The sequence below is a fragment of the Elephantulus edwardii genome, unplaced genomic scaffold (assembly GCF_000299155.1).
Source record: "Elephantulus edwardii isolate Elephantulus edwardi_28Jun2011 unplaced genomic scaffold, EleEdw1.0 scaffold00117, whole genome shotgun sequence".
Classification (NCBI taxonomy): Eukaryota; Metazoa; Chordata; class Mammalia; order Macroscelidea; family Macroscelididae; genus Elephantulus; species Elephantulus edwardii.
In genome coordinates, this window is record NW_006399867.1 from 4,114,274 (window position 1) to 4,133,658 (window position 19,385).

The window sequence follows — 19,385 nt, forward strand, 5'->3', positions numbered from 1 at the left end:
TAATCCAAAGTGCATAGTGAGAACAAATCAAAGCATTTTTTTCTTTCAACATCTTTTTCATCTAAGCATCTTCCTATGAGAGGGCTGCTCAGACGCCTTGCCTTTGTTCACCCCACTCTCCAAAATAATAATTATTAATAATAAAAAAAAGACGAACAAAACAACTAAAAAAATAAAAAGAGAGTCAAGCAATGAAGACATTCATCAGCCTGGTAAACAAACTTTGCCAGCAAATAGGAGTCCTACTATCGTAAAGAAAATTGATAAGACAAAAAGTACATATGACGACCCAACGACAGTGTTGTTGGGTAATTTATAAGGTTGGCCTCCGACTTCATTGATGTAAAATCCTATTGGAAATATTAGGGCAGCCATACAGAAAAGGATCACTGTAAAACAAACCAAAACACAAGATTAGTAACATGGTCTGGCGATTAAGAAAACATTACAAACTTGGCACAAAGGAAATAGTAAGAAAGGTTATGGACTGATGGCATCTTAAAACATGAGCAACTTGTCCAATTATAGATCACATTACATTCCCCAGAAGCATGACAATGAAAAACAGTTAAGAGTTGGGGAGCCTTTATACAAGTGTTAACTGGTTTCTAACACCAGCATTATAAAGGGTCTCCATTTAAACATTCTCAGCACTCACATACACTGTTAATGACCTCTTAAGTAGAGTAGCTAGAGTCAGAGAGGTCAAGTTCTGGCTCTACTCCTTACTAGCTGTACAATCTTAAGTAAGGCCTCAAACTTTCTTTTGAAAATGGGGAAAATATTAGAAAGATAAATAAAATATCAAGTTCCTGGCACACTGCCAGGTCAACAACATGTGCTGAATAAATGTGTCATTTAAAAAAATATAATTATGGTCATGATTTCACCAATTTTTTCTTCTCAGAAGAAAGTGGAAAAAGCATAGATCTTGGGGAGGATCAACACATTGTTAGAGTACTTATTACTTCCCATGAACATTGTTCCAAAAGGTTTCTGAAAACATAGATGTTAAAGTGTAGGGGGTGATGGTGGGGTTGGGGAAACCTACTTTTGAGTTTTGTACACATACATAAGATGCTTCTAGAAATATTATTAGAACACCTGGGTGTAGGTTTCCACAGTCCAATGTTTTAGCAATAGTGGTGCTTCCTGTTCTTAAATAAAAATAGCTTAAGAATGTTTTTCTCTGGCTGTAGAAATTTTTTTTCTTCAATATAATGTGTAGTAAGATAAGTATAACCTGTATATGAACAGTTCAAACTTCTATTATTACCTGAGTGAGAAACTTGGTCCTTAAAGTTAAACATATCCCCAGGAATATAAACAAAGGTCCAGACAAATGTCATCAGCACATTTTCTCAACAAAATTTAATGCTGGTTATTGTTGTTGGGTGTCCTGGAGTCAGCTCTGACAGAAGGAACCCCTGGCGGATCCTGCACCATCCTCAATCCCTAAAAAGCCTAGAAGACATCCTTTTCTAGAAGGAATAATACTGGTAATGTATTTAAAAAGTAGAATTTTAAAATAACACACTAGCTGAAGAAAAACACTGGCATTCTTGTTTGATCTGTTAGTAAGAGTAACATTATGTAAATATGTTGTGTTTTTCCATAGTTGACTAAACTCAAGAAACATTAATTTACAAGAAAAGTGCTTAGCAGTAGACAGAAAATGACAGAAGCTGTTATTCCTATCTGTCTCCATTTTCTACTGTAAAATAAAAATCTACTCTTTACAATGGAACATCCATTCAGTGACTGTATTTAAAGTGGAATATTTAACTAACATTTTCTAATTTGGTTAGAAAACTGTAATTACATCTTAAGGAACAATGTACTCTTCTTATTTAATCTAATGCTGGCTTTTAATAAAAATAATGAAATTCTTTTTATTTCCTAAAGAATAGATTTAATGTAGGTGGGTGAGGTGTTTGTGGTGTTGTTTTTTTTTAAAATTTAAGCTATAGAGAATTGTGAAGTTGTTTTATTAATAATGCTGATAGTATCTGTCATACTTTGAAAATCAAGTTCTGTATCGTAAGTTTGTAAAGGCATAACTTCATTCCCTTCATGGCATGATTTCTTATTGATAAGAATGAGAGTTGAGGAGCATTAGTAGAGGAAGAGGAGGTGCATTAGTAGAGGAAGAGGAGGATATAAATCAAGGTAGGGCAAAGGCTCGAGTTGAAGAGGAAATAGTTTGTTTCCTTGCCCCACAGACAAGCTCTGTCATGTATGTCTCTCCTTTGACAAATATTTTCCTACTGTGTTACCTTCATATTCATTAGAAAAATATTGTTTAACTGGAACAGAAATATGAAAAACAAAAACAAATCCAAGCCAGTGCTGTTGAGCTAATTCTGATCCAGTAAGACAGAGTCAAACTGCCTCAGAGAATTTTCCAAGGTTGTAAATCTTTACTGAAGCAGAGTGCCTCATCTCTCTAATCACTGCATTACCAGGGCTCCTCAGAATAGAGAAGTATATACAATGAGGAATATTTCAAAGCGCTGCAGAGAAATACCAAAGGAGACCAATCCATCTTGGGATGGTTACCCCAGTCACCAGTCCTGGTAACATCAAAGAATCTGAGTGGTAAGGAATTGTATTGCCAGTGCAAAGGTATGTGGTTTGAGTTTACCTGCTGCTCCATGGGAGAAAAAGGGGCAACTTCCTCCCATGCGATTTACTGCCTCTGAAAATCCACTAGAGGGTTAGCTATGGGTTCATTCCGACTCAACAGTACACAATAATAACAATCACCTAACCCCAAAGGTATGCAGTTCAAATCCACCAACTGCTTCACAGTAGAAGATGGGCAGTCATCTCCTATACAATTTACTGCCTCTGAAAACTCCCTGGAAGGTCTGCTATGGATTGGTTCTGACTTGGACCACCACCACTACAACAATCCAACCCCAAAGATGGGCCATTTCCTCCCCTGTGATCTACTGCCTCTGAAAACCCTCTTGAGGGTCAAGCTATGGGTTGGTTTTGACTTGTTGATACACAACAACAACAACAGATAAACAAGGCAACTCTATGCTACTTATTAAAAAAAAATCAACTCCAAGATATATTCTAAGTTTAAGAAAGCAAGGAATATTATAGAGAAATATCTACTTATAGAACACACCCCCCCACACACACATATGCACTATACTATACATGCGTAACACCTCTGGTAGAAAATTCCAGAAACTGCTGAACAATGGTCATTCAAGCAAAAGGATATTACTGGATGGCTATGTCATAGGTCACAAGTGAGACTTATTTTTCACTTGGTAATTCTATTAAGTTTTGAATTCTGTGTCATATATGTATACTACTTATTTTAAGTGTCCCTTTTTAAGGTAAGACATAAAACAAAACATAATATGCATTGTTGTTGTTGTTAAGTGCCATCAAGTCATAGACGACTCATAGCGATCCTATGAACAAGAGACCTGAACACTTATATAACTTTCACCACTTCTCCACATTCATAGAATTTCCTGAAGCAAGCTATTTCGGAAGTGGATGCCACTCCTGCTCCCAAGCTTGTTTTAATCAGGAAGCTCCACCAAACACTGTCCACCATGGGTAACCATTATTGCATTTGACACATCAGTGTCACCGTGTTTAGCATCACAGCAACCACGAGTTACCTCTGTACAGCAAGCAATGCACAGACCAGTGCTATACCACTTAGAAGAATGTCTGACCAAAAACAATTAAAACCAGGCCTATGGGCTGCAAATTAAAATCACCCACCTTTGGCTTGGTAGCATAATTTTCAATCCACTAGACCAAAACTTTATAAATATAAAACAGAGGAAAGATAGACTGCATGTTGATGAAACTATACAAATTTAGGGGAATTTGTAGAGAATGAGGGGAGAAAAGACAATTCTACTAGTTTTTCTCCTTCACTGGGACTTAAGAACCAATGACTCATGTGAGGATCTTGTATTTCATCAACTTATACTATCTGCTAAATCTTATTTTAGGTTTTCAGAATTCTGAGTAGATGCATCCTCAAATTTCAAGAAAATCCAGAAAACCAATCTTTCTTCACTGACTTCATTAGACTTCTTAAGCAGTAAAATCTTTCTGCATAAAGTAATTATACCTGTGAGAAAAAGAAGCAAATTTTCTTGAAACTCCTTGTCAATATTCTTTAATTTAGCAGCATTCTCTCTATGATTGCCTCTAGATACTATTCTCAAGAAAAGAAATGTCACAGGTTTGTTTGACAGGAGAACAATTGCAACTAGTTTCATGTTACTTAACGAAGATGGAGAAAATTTTAAAACCTTGGGGAGACAGAGATTAAAACACAAAACCTAAGCCAGAAACAGATAATAAAGAGAAAGAGCGACAGAGAAAGAGGTAGGGAGAAACAGGGACCCTATGTTAAGTATAAACTGAGTTTTAACACTAATGAGGACACATGAGATTATCTATCCTTTACCCTCATGACACTAATTCTGAATGAAAAGATCAAATATGAGTAAGTTGTTTTATATTTATTTTTTAAAAAATATGTGCAAACTTGAGGTGATTTAAAATCACTGAGTACACTCAGTCACTTGGCAGTGTGCATAGTTATTGTTGTTATGTTTCTCCAAAGCAGCGTTTCTGAACAATGGCACTGCTGCCACTATTGGCACAACTGGGTCAGACAGTTCTTTGTTGGCTAGGGCTGCCCTGTGCACTACACGATAATACAATGTCTTCAGACACGGCCAAATGTCCTCTGGAGGGTAAAACAGCTTTAGAGAGAAAAGAAGCAAGAAAGCACAATTACAGAAACATCTTATCTTGCACATTTTCTTTTCTTTTGTTTAATCTGGGATACACCTGGGACGTGTTTTGAAATTAAAGCAATTTTGCAAAGAACAAGAGCATGTATAAGATACAAATGTACCATACGCTTGGGCATAGCATAAAAGAAAAAGAAAAAAAAAGGTAAACAATTATTAAATAATTAAATATACTGATGTTTCATGGTCTCTATATATCAGCTTATTCCTAGGAGAAGGGCATGATGCTGGGAAGGGAGGAGGAGGGTCGGTGAAGAAGGAGAAGGACTGACACCGTGACTGCTACAATGGGCTCTAGTGTGTCAGGAAGTGTGAGGATGGCGCAGTATAGAACAGGGTTCAGATCTTTTGTTCACAGGGTCGCTACGAGTCATACTCGATGGCACCTTACAACAACAAGAACACCACCACCACTACCATAACACATATAATAGCTTGGAGTAGAAACTCAAAATCAATGAAATTAAAAAACAAATCATCACTTTCTTTTAATTGGTATTTTTCTTATCTTTTCTTCTAGATGTCTTTTTTTTTTTGAGAGAAGATGTCACTACCTACAAGAAGAGGAAAAGACTCAGATAGCTCTAAATTTTAAACCTGTAACATATAACAGCACAATGTGAGCAAACTTAAAATCCAATAGAAAAGCATTTCAAATGCCCTGGTCTCAGTGAGAGTTCTGGAGAACCGGTCAGACAGCAGAGTCCATCTCAGGTCAGGCACAATTTGAGCTCTTTGATGACTATGGAATCTTTATTATTGGTTCTTGATTCTCTTCATAAGAGGATCAGTGTGCGCATCTTCCAGACAAATATGGTAAGCACAGGCTACTTACTTCCAGTGAATGCTATCCATCGAGCATACTTTGTAGCTTCTCTTCGCCAGTGGGAAGCCACCAGCAAACCACATGTGACAGTCAGTGAAATGATTCCCATGATGATAAAAAACAGTGTGGTGACCCACTCTGGGGGGAGCCGGGGAGGGATGCATGTCCGGTCTCGTCCATGGATTGTTTGACACTGTCGCACGAGGCCCACAGTGAGTGCTCCTAAGGAGATGAAAAGGGTGGGAATGCTTTAGTGAGTTTGGCAAACCCAGGGAATATTACCTATCCTCATCCCATTAGTTTTTGTAGCTTATTTCTCTCTGCATGGGTTAGTCAAACACTTAATTCCACTGAGTTTCCCTTTTAGTAGTCTGCGGTCCTTAACCATGGAGTAATATTTCCCTTAACAGACAAAAAGAACTGTTAAAAACAAAACAAGACTTCTGCCTCTAAGAACTACTGTCTTCTTTGCATTGAAAACTAAAGAACTAGATGGTACTTGGCTACGATTACTGAATAAGTTCAGCAAAAAAAAAAAAAAAATCCTATCAAAAAAGGTCAAAAAAAGAAAAAAAATCCTGATCAAAATGAGGAAGATGCCAAAGAGACTTTCTAATCTTCTTGGAACTCAGAGTTTCTGGATCTGTGTAAGCTAGATGAACCCTCTAGTATTGCCCTGAGTTAGATCTTTAACATTAAATAAAAAATAGCCCTTAAAACAAACCATTCTTCAGCTTACCAAGTAAAGAATATCTGCACTGAGTACTATGCTTTTTAAAGATATCTCTATACAGAATTAAATCAACAATAACATGAAATATTAGATAAGAAACTTAGGGGTTGGTGAGTTTATGTTAACAGAAGAGGAACAAATCTGAAAAGGAGGGTGAGAATGGCTAGACACCTTGGAAAATGTCACTGAACTGTATATGAGGAATTGCTGAATTGGTTTCTCTTTTGCTGTGCATTTTCAATAGCATTATAAAAAATAAAAACCATTTAAAACAAACTCACTAAGCAAGTAAAAGAAGGTAATTTATAATGCATTAAACAAATACCTTGTTGAGTGCTTATGCCAGGCATTGTTCTGGGCTTCTGGCAGTAACAGTAAATAAGATGTACAAAGTTCCTGCCCTCACTGAGCTTGTACATTAAATTAAAAAGAACTTTTCTAGCCTCAAATCCAGATCTTTTGGTGTATTACTCTGTTTTGGCTGTGGTGGCCACCCACTCTGCCCCCCCACCCCGTCACCCCTAGAAAAGTCACAATTAAAGACAAACTTGAAATAAATATATCGTTAAATAAATGCTATTACATTTTATTGAACTGACTCACAGATGACCTTCTAGCTGGTTTTCAAAGTCCGTAAATCACATGGGAGGGAACGGTCCATCTTCCTACCATGCAACAGCTGGTGAATTTGAACTGTGTGCTTTTGAGTTGACAACAACACAATTTATTAAAATGAAAATGTTTAAGATTTTAAGTATTTTTCAATTAAATTTAAAAAATGTTAGGGAAATCTATTAAGTCTTCCCCATACATGTATAATTTTTACACAATCTACAAGTGTATAATATGTCAAGCCATTACTGCCATGTTTAACGGAAAAGCACAAAACCATTAACTGTAACTTTTAAACATGTCTTTCCATTTAAACAAGTGATTGTTCTTAAATATCAAATGATATAAAACATGTTCTCATGTCACACTCAATGATACCATTCATCAAATTCAATGAATTTACACAAACTCAGATGCTGTTGCTGCCTTATTATATAGTCACAATCAACATATAGCTGAGCCTCCAGTGGGTTTTCAGAGGCAATTAATCCCTTGGAAGGATTGCCTATCTTTCTTTCACACAGCAGCTGGTGGATTTGAACTGCATGCCTTCAGTATTTCAGGGAAGCTTCTTGCCACAAGACCACCAGGTCCAAACTCTGATTGTTGTTGTTATGTGCCATCGAGTCACTTGTGACTCATAGCGACCCTATGTACAACAGCCCTAAACTCCTCTCTGTCCTGTGCCAATCACACTGTCTCTGAAACTCCCATCCCAATTATCCCAGTCACTGAATAAATCCACCTCATAGAGAGCCTTCCTCTCCTGCGCTGTCCCTCCACCCTACCAAGCATGATGTCCCTCTCCAAGGACCGGTCCCTCCTTACAAAATGTCCAAAGTATGTTAGACGGAGCCTCAGAATCCTTGCCTCCAAGGAGCCTCCCGGTTTAACCCTTTCCAGAATGAATCTGTTTGTTTTCCTAGCAGTCCATAGTACCCTAAATACTCTTCTCCAGCACTACAGCTCAAAGGCATCAATTCTCCTATCCTCCCTAGTCACTGTCAAACTCTCTGATGCATAACAAGTGATAGCAAAAACCATGGCCTGTATCAGATGCACTTTAGTCTTCAGAGAGACACCATTGCTCTTCAGTACTTTGGAGGGGTCCCTAACAGCAGACTTTCCCATGGCAATATGTCTTTTAATTTCCTGGCTGCTGGTGCCGAGAGTGTTGACTGTGGAGCCAAGCAAACTAAAGCTGTGAACAATCTCAATCTCTTCACCATACATCCTGATGCTGTCAATTAGTCCAGTTGTGAATTAGGAAGGTTAAAAAGTAGTAATTTTCTTATCTTTCTCACTAAAAAGAATGAGTGAAGTGGTAGCACAGTGGTTCAATTAAATGCTTGCTTGATTGCTAATGGAAAGGGCCGAGGTTTGAATTTACTGGCCACTTTGCAGACAAAAGATGTGGCAATCTGCTTCTGTAGAAGATTTACAGCTTTGGAAACATTGCTGGGTTGTGTCTCTCCTCTTTATGAGTCTAAATCAATTGGCTAGTAAAGGGTTTAGTTTTTGTCAGAATAAAAATGGCTCTTCCCCCTTTTAAAAACATTTTTAAATAGGGACTGAGGAGAGTAAATTACCAAAATGAAAAGAAATTTCTGGGGCAAGCTGAAAGCTTAAGAGATATTTGCATATTTTTGTGTTACTTTCCTCAATGTGAACATAAATTTAAACATTAATTCCAAAATCCTTAACACTTCCATGAGTAATTAATTACCTTTTCTGATGATAGTCAGTAAACATCATAGGGGAGCTCTGGGAAACTGTCTTGGTGAGAAGAGGGAGCCCGTGGCTGGATATGTGTGTACACGGACATGTGGGAGTCCAGATATGTGCGCATGCACATGAACTCTGCGCGGCCACAGGGATGTGTGGGATTGTGAGGAGGAAGATGCTTTTCAGAACTTGTGCTTTGCCACAGACAGCTTTTTAGGAATAAAGCAATGAACTGAGGGTGAAATGGTAAAGCAGTTTCCTCACAAAAGTATGTAATAGTGTCCCTTTCCCTCAAATACTCCTGAAACTACCCCTTTTTCTTCCACAGAGCCATGGGTGAAATTGAACTGCAGAGACATGAGGTTTTATGGTTAGTAGTCCAATACACTATGGACTGTATCACTAGGGCTCAACACTAAATATATTTTACTAAAAACTAAGTATATTGGGAAAGGGTAATATGGTGATATATACACACATACACATACACACACATATATATAACTAATATAGGAGGGAACTCTGGTGGACTAGTGGCAAGAGGCTGAGCTGCAATCCCAAAGATTTGCAGTTCGAATCCATATACCAATACATTACCATATAACCCTTTATAAACATACTTAAAGTTTTAAGGTAAGAGACTTAGTATTGAGCTCTGGTGGATTGCTGTTGTTAGGTGCTGTTGAGTTGAATAAGACTCATATCGACCCTATGAACAATGCATCTATGCATCCTCACACTTCCTGACACACAAGAGCCCACTGCAACAATCACTATGTCAATCCACCTGCTTGATCCTCCAATGATCCTCCACCTTTCCGAGAATCACGTTCCTCTCCAAGGAACATGCCCAAAGTATGTGAGGCAAAGCCTCATCACCCTTGCCTCCAAAGAGCACTCCAGCTGCACCCTCTACAAGACATTATTTATTTGTTCTTTCGGCCACTCAGTGCTCTTCTCCAACATCACAACTCAAAGGTATAAATTCTCCTTATGTCATCCCTATTAACTGTTCAGCTCTCAGACGCATCAGAAAGACCACGGCCTGAATCAGACACACCTTAGTCCTCAAACTGACAGACATCATTGCTCCTCAATAACTTGGAAAGGTCCCTAACTGTAGACTTTCCCAGTGTAACATGTTTCCTTATTTACTGACTGCTGGTATCAGGGGTATTAATTGTGGATCCAAGTAGGATAAAGTTGTTGACAGTGTCAATCTCCTTTCCATTCATCACGATCCTTCCTACTGGCCCAGTGCTAAGAATCTGTTTCCTTGATACTGAGATGCAATCCATCCTGAAGGCTGTATTCCTTGATCTTGTGCAACAAGTGGTCATCCTCAAGTCGTCCTCACTTTCAGCAAGCAAGTTGTGTCATCTGCGTAAATCAGATGACAGACACCAGAGTGTCAGAAAAGACTCTGGTGGATTAGCGATAAGGAATTTTGTTGCCAAGTCAGATGTACATGGTTTGAATTCACCCTGACAGAAAGATGGACAATCTCCTCCCATGTGATTTACTGCCTCTGAAAACACCCTGGAGGGTCAGCTATGGGTTGGTTCCAACTTGACAATACAAACCATCACCACCACATATATATGTTGTACTTTTATTCCAAAATAATTAGGTTTATACGGTGGTTTTTATAAACAATGTAGTGATGATGGGGTTGTCACAGGTAAACTGGGACTAGAAAATGGGTGAATCTCCAAGAGCACCCCACACCAAGCATTGGCCTAGCTGCTACTTGGAGCATAGGCCAAATACTACTAAATGAGTTAAAAATTTTTGGTGCTCATTGATAATCTTTAAATATTCACACTAAGAAAGTATGTGTCATCTTATGATAATTTTGGAACTAAAGAAGGTTATTCACAGCTGTGACCAAGAATCTGTAAGAGGAAACTATTCCTAATGAGTCAGCAAAAGACTTCTAACCAAAATTACCTTCTATAGTCACTGTTCCATTTATAAAAGCTTTAACTGCTGTTAAGAATAGAAAAGCAATGAAAGACCCTCTAACAAAATACAACTCTGTATACCCTAATTATCGCAATTATTTTGCATAACTCAATTGAATAACCAAAAAGTTTACTCTTAATTTTCTAAATAGCTAAGAGATGAAGATTTACATTTGGGAGTTTAATTGCTCGCAAATACTTAAAAGGTTTGGTAAATCAATTCTGTGATTGGGGTGGTGGGAGTTAAGTGTGTCAGAGACGGTGAAGTTGGCACAGGATAGAGCAGGGTTTAAGGCTCTTGTACCTAGGGTCGCTATGAGTTGCAAGTGACTTGATGGCACATAACAAGAACACAATAATTGAAATCTTTCTCCTCAAAAATATTTCTCAATATCCTTATGTTGCCTTTCTTACTGTCTGTGTACATGACAAAGTACTAGGGGGTTCAAACTGAACCCAATCTTCTATGCCTACAGATCGTTAAGCTTTCTGAGTAGCGTTCTTTTCCACTTCTCTGGACTGGCACACCAAGGGAAGACAACATGGAAGAAAATGAAAATGTACTCTAATGGTTTAGTATCATGTGTCAACATGAACATGATCTCAAATGCAACATAACTGTCTATTATATATGTTAAATAGTCTAACCTCTATGATGTAATGAGGCTGGATTATAGGTGGTCCCTCAAAAGACAGATTGGTTTAATGAAGGGGAAGTCTCCTCAGTGGTATTGCCTGCACAGAGTATGTATTTGGATTCTCTGACAAAGCTAGGGCGTTTTTTTGTCTAATCCTACATCTCCCTTACTGGTTCAAGACTTTCAGTTTTGAAAGCGAGACATTTATGACCTTCTTCCCTGATGACCACTTTTCATTTGATCTACCTTCAAAGCCAGCATTCTGAGATCCTGTCTGCCTGACAATAAGTTGAACTCATTTTCTTCTTCAGATGCCTCTTCCTTGAGGTCTGAGCAAACTTCTGAGTGTGAAGTGGCAGTAAGAATACCCAAAGTATCACTGGCAAAAGAACTAGTGGCAGTGAGAAGTGAGGCTCTGGGTGAGCATCCGTCCTTGTTTCTACAGTTCTTTCAGGGTGACAAGTTTAGGGAAGCTAGGTTGGTTAGCCTTACTCATACTAGACAAAGTGCTCAGGACTTCCGAGTCAGAGCCCAAGAACAGGTCTCTAAGCCTCCAACTGCCCCTTGGAAGAAAGCCTTATCTCCTGTAATAACAAACAGAACTGATACTGAGAAAACCAAATTCAAAATTTTATTTATTCTTTTATCTGTGTATCACCTAGGGTGGTGGTTGTTGTTATTTACCACTGAGTTAGAAATGACCCATAGCTGACCCTCAAGTGGGTTTTCAGATGTAGTTAATCACACAGGAGGAGATTACTCATCCTTTTCCAGCGAAGCAGCTGGTAGATTTGAACCACATCCTTTCGGTATTGCAGTGCAGATTTGGATAAATTACATCAACTGAAATGGTGTCTAAAGTTAAAATGAAGGAATGGATTGGGAGGAAATGGGATCCTGAGAGTTGTAATGAGGACAGATGAGATTTTAGTCCAACTGTTCCCAGATCAGAAAGCTGGGGACATTTAGAGTCTAAAAATCTGTTGAACCAGTCCTGCTAACAGAACCATCCCTTCAACCCCCATTTGATATTAATCTTGCTTACTTAATGATTCTCTGCAATTTCTTGCCAGAGCCTGGGGCTTTGCCTGAGACACTGCTCAATGCTCTCAAGAGCCATCCCTACCACCTATTTTTGCTTCTAGATCGATAATTAAAATTAAATTAAATTTCAGTAAACCCCAAAAGGTCAAGCACAAATTATGTCCTGGGAAGACAGATGCTACACTCCAAAAAAAGAGCTAATTTTTTTCTAATACGTACAAACAAAACCTGGAGAATATGTGAAGACGGCTACTAAGGGTGTAAAATAATGGCGAAAGGAACATAATAGTCAATTAATATGAATTTATTGGTCTGAGTTCACTAAACATAGAAAAAAGGATCAAATAGTCCTTGAACCAAATGTTGGCCCACAGGAGCATGGACAATGGTGTAACCTACACTACGTCAAGCTGATTGATAAAGGAAAGGAAGATGTGATTATCAGAAAGCAGAGTCAAAGCAGAATCAGAACAGTGTGACTTCTATGGCATTTGAGTATGTGGATTAAAAAAACTGTGTCTAACGCTGAGAAGAATGGGAATCCCAGAATACTTAATTGTGCTCATTTGAGAACTATACCTTGACCAACACGCTGTTGTACAAAGCAAGCAAGGTTTAAAATCAAGAAAAGTGTGTGTCTCCACATTTGTTCTTTCTGTATGCTGAGCAATTAGAAAAGCTAGACATTATGAAGAAGACTGTAGCATCAAAATTGGAGAAAGACTTAGCAACAAAAGTTGCAGAAGAAGACTTTAAATGCTTGGTGCAGAAGATCAAAGACTACACAACTTTCAATAAGAATTATATCCCAACTTTAGGAAAACAAAATGGCGGAAAGATTGAAGTGATCAGTGGTTTAATCTATAATCAGAAGTATGTCTTGGAGAAAATGCAACCAAAGTTCTCCTTAGAGGTGAGGATGATGAAGCTTGGCTTCATCTACTTCAGACAAGTTGTTGGGAGGGGCCAGTCCTTGGAAAAGGGTATCCTGTTTGGAAAGGTGGAGGATCAGTGAGAGAGAGGAAAACCCTTAACAAGAGGGACTGAAACAGTGACAGTAACAATGGGCTAAAGTGTATCTTTAGATCACGAGGATGGCCCAGCAAAGGGCCAGGTTCAGATCTGTTGTTCAGAAGGTGGCTATGAGTCTTACTCAACATAGTGGCACCTAACAAGAGTTCCCCTTGAAGAAAGATCCTAATACACTACCAAAATATTTATCACAGTCTATCCCAAAGGGATCTTTGGATCCCATTTAGAGAAGTTACCATTCATAGATTTTCAGGGATTACTAATCATTGGCTCTGAATTGGCACTACTTCCAGGACAGCCAAGTCATCACCATGCATACCACTCAGAGAAACAGCACATGGAGGTCAGGGTATCGATAGAGTCCATCTCACAGTGGGGCCTTTGGGGCCTTGAACTCACCCTGCAGTGATTTTCCCAGTTTCAGAATGAGAATGAATAATTAGAATAGGTATACTGAAGAACTGGCCAAACTTCCATACAGATCATCTCCGACACATGGAGTAAGGGCTAAAGCCAAATGGAAGCCACCAGAACTATCTCTAACTAGGAAACCGTCAAATAAAAGTGAACTGGAATTTCTGAAGGAATAGAAGATTAATGCCTCAAGTGAGGGATAAATGATTATATCTGACCTCCCACAACTAAAGAGAAGATACAATGCTGATGCATTCCTGCATTTTAGAGGCAACACACTCCACACTTAGGTGTTCCACTTTGGCCTACTTGAACACTGCTGGTTTTAAGTAGGGCCCAAAACAAGACTCTGTAACAGGTTCAGACTACTAGCCAAATGATCTGAGTGATCCGATGTCTGACGTCTCAATGACAGACAGTGATGTCTGGATTCTTTGGCAGGCCACTATCCATGAATACAACACACACCCATTAAGATTTTGGTGCAAGGACCTGCTACCCTCTGCAGATAATGACGTTCTTTTTGAGAAACAACTTTGGATTGCTATTGAGCCTTTAGCCATTAGCCTCTAAGTCATCATTTGGCCTAAGCAATCCCATCATAAAACGGGTATTGTCTGGTGCACTGGTATAAAGCTGATTATGCACCGAAGCACTTTTCATCATTAAACAGAAATGATACATCCAGGATTAGGCTCAAGCAGGGCTTCAAGGCACAAGCAAGCTGCATGATCAAATGGTCCCATGGTCTCTACTCCCACTGCAAGATCTCTTTTCTTCCAATCAGCAACTATGGCTTTATTCCTTATGACCACATGAGTGTGGAAAAGAAAACTTGTACAATATACAGACATCACCTGAAGTCAATAGCGATAACACTGCAGTCCATTTCTGGGGCCTCCCTGAAACAGGAGTGAAGGAAAGGCAAATCTTAGTTCATTGCAAACCTCAATGGCATACAGAAGACATACAAAGCAGGTTTGAACAAGTATTTGGTGAGCTTAAATAAATGAAAAACAAGCAAAATTTAAATAATATTGCATTAAATGGGTTTTTATTCACAGTGGTTTCCTGCAGCACACTAATTAAGCAAAAGCTCTGTCACTCAGTAATTTTTGTTTTACCCAATAGGTCTTTTGCCTCCTGAAGGGTCCTATAATTCCATTTCCCAGTCAATCTATCTTCACTTTGTAGTTGTTTCCTAGGTAACCAATCCTGCCAAATAAAAGAATTGCACACAATAGCAAAAAGAAAACCAAACTAGGAGCGATAGCATGCCACATCCCTCTTATTATCTTACCTGTGTATCATGCAACACAAAGGATAAATCATAATGAGTCTTACTCCACTAAGTGGTTGATATTCTACCTAAAGAGGCTTTTAACACTTTTCCTCTCTAGCTCAAGAGCCACTGCAGAAATAGTTTAGCACAGTGAGGCTGAGCATGTCTGCTGCCACAATGAGAATGATTATAAAAGTGTATCATGGCTACAAATAGAGACTATGCCTCAAAAAATCTGTAGCACAGGGTTGGAAAACGGAGACACAATCTGCCAGAGGCAATCACGAATGTCAAGTGCTCACTAACCCAGTCATAAAGAAGGTACTCCTGTACAAAGTCAGATCTGAAAAGAACCATGAAGTCAAAATTTGCTCTTGCCTTCCACCTCCTCTTTCAGTTCTCCTGTTCACAAGGCTCCTTTTCCTTACAGTGTGCCATTCTTTTGAGCTCTAGTTATTGTGATCAGGACAGCCATTGATCTAAATCTTCTGCTGTATTTTCTCCCCAGATATTTTAAAAAAAAAGTTATTGGCAAATTACCCATTGGTAACAAAGAGCCCATGTATAATCACAACTTTTTTAACGATAAAAGACTTAACATACAGTTCTTGCCATTTGTAAGCAAGGGACAACATTACCTTTCAATGGAAATGAATGTGTTTTATGTTTTACTGAAAGGTTGGCAAAGGCTAGTGAAGAAACCTTGGGGACAACTGAGGACCCTAATACAGGCAGCAATGCACACTTCACTGAGTACACCGAAGTATTCTTTTGCTAAGTGCTGCAGTATCAGTTCTGATTCACACCAACTCCCTCAAAAAATTCACTGTCCTCGACTTGGAACTGAGTCACGGCTGACTCTCCAGTGGGTTTTCAGAGGCTGCCCATCACCTGAGACTGCCCATCTCTCTCCTGAGGAGCAGCTAGTGGATTGAAACCATAGGCCACTGGGTTGACAGTATACCTCCCTATGTGTTAGGGCACTAGGTCACCAGAACAATCCCATGTTTAATGTAAGGAAACACTTCCCTGGGCTTGCAGCATCCTCACAATCACGAATATGTCTGAGCCTGGTGTGAACCACGGCACTGATGGATTTCACTAAGGATCTTGCTCTTTTCCATAGGCCCATTTCTTTACCAAGCAGGGAGCTATTGTGGCCTTGTTTGTAGGGAATTATACTGCTAACCCAAAAGTGGGGCCATTTTAGCTGCTGGAATCCTCCAGTGGCTCCAAGAAAGATGGGCAATCTCCTCTCATGTGATTTAAAGCCCTGCAACAAGAGGTGGAGGGTCAGTTACTAGTCAGTTCTAAACAGGCAGCAATAAGATGGTTCTTCCCATGCCCCTCCTTAAGCAAAAGCATGATGTTCTTCTTCCTGGATCATCTTTTTGAGAATATGTTCAAAGTATGTCAGACAAATGTTTGCTATTCTCCCTTCTAAGATGCTGTATATACTTTTTTCAAAACAGATTTGTTAACTCTTCTGGTTGTCCATAGTTTATTCACTGTTCTTCACCAATCCCATTATTCATTATCTAGCTTTCATTTGCAAATGAGAGGATTGAAAAAGACAACTGGACTAATAAACAGTATTATAATAAATAGACAAAGAGTAAAGTTGTCAATGATTTCCTTTTACTTGGATTCAAAATTAGCACTCATGGAAGCAGAAGTCAAGAAATAAAAAACTCATATTGTATTGAACAAATCTGCTGTTAAGGACCTCTTTAAAGTACCCTTAACATTTTAAAGTGCCCTTAGTTTAATAACTAAGGCTTACCTGCCCCAAACTATCAGGAGCTCTTGTGGTGCAAACCATAGGGTGTTGCACTACTAATCAAGACTCTGTCTCTTGCAGTTCGATTTACCAGTTGCTCCATGAGAGAAGGATGGGCAGTCTCTTGTTGTAATTTATAGCTTTGAAAAGTCCATGGAGGGTCACTATGCAAATAACGTGACTCTATGGCAGTGAGTTTGGACATTTTTTTGGAGACTCAAGCAATGACATTTTCAACTGTTTCATATACACGTGAAAGTTGGACAATGAACAAAGAAGAATGAAGAGTGGATGCCTTTGAATTGTGATGTTGGCAAAGAATATGAATGTAACTTGGACTGCCAAGAAACAAATAAATCTCTCTTGGGAAAAATGCAGTATGAATGTTCCTTAAGTTGTGAAAACTGTCTCACTTACTTTGTCTGAGGTATGTTGTTAGAAGGGCTGTCTCCAGAAAAGGACATCATGCTTGGAAAGGTCAGCAGAAGATGACCTTCAATGAGATGAGTTGATACAGTGACTGCAACAATGATGTTTAAGTACAGCAGAGACTGATGTGAGATGGCTCGGGCAAAATTCTCATCTACTGTACATATGAGCTGATGCTGACTCAATAGCACCTAACAGGGTCAGTTGCACCTTGTTTCTCACAGTTTCATCTTCGTTATTTAACAATTGAAAGTGTTCTTCTGAGCAATCTATCTAGTACAATATGTTGTTTGATTTCTTGACTACTGTTTCCAGATGTGATTATGAATCCAAACAAAATTAAACCTTCACTTCAATCTCATCATGATGTTGTTTCCTGATGCATTTGTAACTACTTTTTGTTGTGGTTTTTTTTTTTTTTTTAAATTATTAAGGCGTAATCCATAGTGAGGGCTGTAGAATTGGGTCTGCATCAGCAAGTTTTTTCCAGTTTTCTTCACTTTACACAAACAAGGCTGTAGCCCCTGAATACTACAAGTTGTCAATGAGTTTCCATCAGACTTGATGCTGAGTTGTTCACCATGTAGTCCAATTTCCTGTATAGTTTGCTCAACATCTAGATTGAACAAGTATAAAGAAAGAGTAAGATATAGAAATGACTCACACCTTTTTTATTGTCCATTCACTTTCTTGATGGCATATTTTGAGACAAAAGTTTTTCAAATTTGATGTTGTCTAGCTGCTTATACTTTGGTTGTCATATTTAAGAGATTACTGTTTAAGTTAAGATTATAAAGATTTACACCTATGATTTCTGCTAAGGGCCTTTTTGTTATAATTTCTACATTTTAGGTCTCTGGCCTATTTTTAATTAATTTTTAAATGTACATCACCTAGGAGGGGTGGTGCTATAAAGCTTTTAAATATGTTCAAAACCATATTGGCCTTTATTTTCTTGTGAGGTCATCTCTAAATTCTTGAAATGCTCTGAGAAGTGTCTGTTTGTCTGGGGGTCCTGCATACCAGTTAGTCAACCTGAGTGATTTCTTTCTTTTTTTTTTTTTTTAACCTGAGTGATTTCTGACGGGAGTACAGCAACTTCCAGAGGAGCCAGGGACTGAAGGTAACCACATTGTTGGCCAATCACACCTGTGTGAACAAGTTTCAATAACTCTGGACACCAAGGCTAGGTGAATTTCCCTGGTAGGCAGTTGATACTCCATGTATCTACTACACAATTAATTAAAAAATGAGTTAATTATTAAAAAAGTATATGAATGAATGAATGAAAAACAAGTATGACTTGTGAAACTACTCAGGACAAGTGGAGGTGCTTGAGTGTAGAACTCTGCTGGGTTCTGTCTCTTGGCTTTAGTCTTGTTATTAATATATCTGAACATGTTGGCTTCTATCAGACAAACATGTCCATAACCATAAAGTTGTTCCTTAAAATGAAGAGATGTGCAATGTGTCTGTGCTAGTGATTAAAAGTGAAGTAAAAATTAGTAATATTAATAACATTTTATCACATAATCCAAGTTTTGAACTAGGTTTTCATTATTGAAACATGATTTCATCATTTTCATTAAATTAATAACTAATGATTAATGCAGATACAAATGATACTTCATTTCTTTAACATAAAGAAACATTTTCTCTAATACTCTTATGGATCCCACTTGATAATATAAAATAAACTTCAATGGACAAGAATTTTTTTACAATTTTCAAGCAAAGATCCTGAACAGGTAGATTTAGAAAGAATTTTAAAATCGTCACTGACATGAAAATATAACATCATTTAAGAATTTGCTGTCAAAAACACAGAAGTTGTGACATTTGCAAAGGAAAAAATATCAAGATTATAAAGAAATGGCAGCTATTTCTAACGTATATAACAGATACTGGAATGTTGTAAGGAAATGGCAGATCTATTTTGCGAAGTAGTAATGAAAAAGGACAGAGGTAGCTTTCTCTTTTTTTTTTTGGACAGAGGTTGTTGTTGTTGTTTGTTATGTGCCGTCGAGTCGCCTGCGACTCATAGCGACCCTATGTACAACAGCCCTAAACTCCGCTCTGTCCTGTGCCAATCGCACTG

At 38.4% G+C, this 19,385-nt stretch overlaps 1 protein-coding gene across 1 annotated transcript in view; it reads right to left on the reverse strand.

The window, feature by feature from the left end:
* Window positions 1-204: 204 nt before the first annotated feature.
* The window catches only part of LOC102857558 (uncharacterized protein C16orf52 homolog B-like), an 84,200-nt gene continuing 65,019 nt past the window's right edge, over window positions 205-19,385 (reverse strand). Inside the window, exons 3-4 of the mRNA XM_006892697.1 lie at window positions 5,644-5,856; window positions 205-389 (exon numbers count right to left, since the gene is read on the reverse strand). Coding sequence (XP_006892759.1) covers window positions 205-389; window positions 5,644-5,856 — 398 coding nt within the window. The remainder of the gene's footprint in view (window positions 390-5,643; window positions 5,857-19,385) is intronic.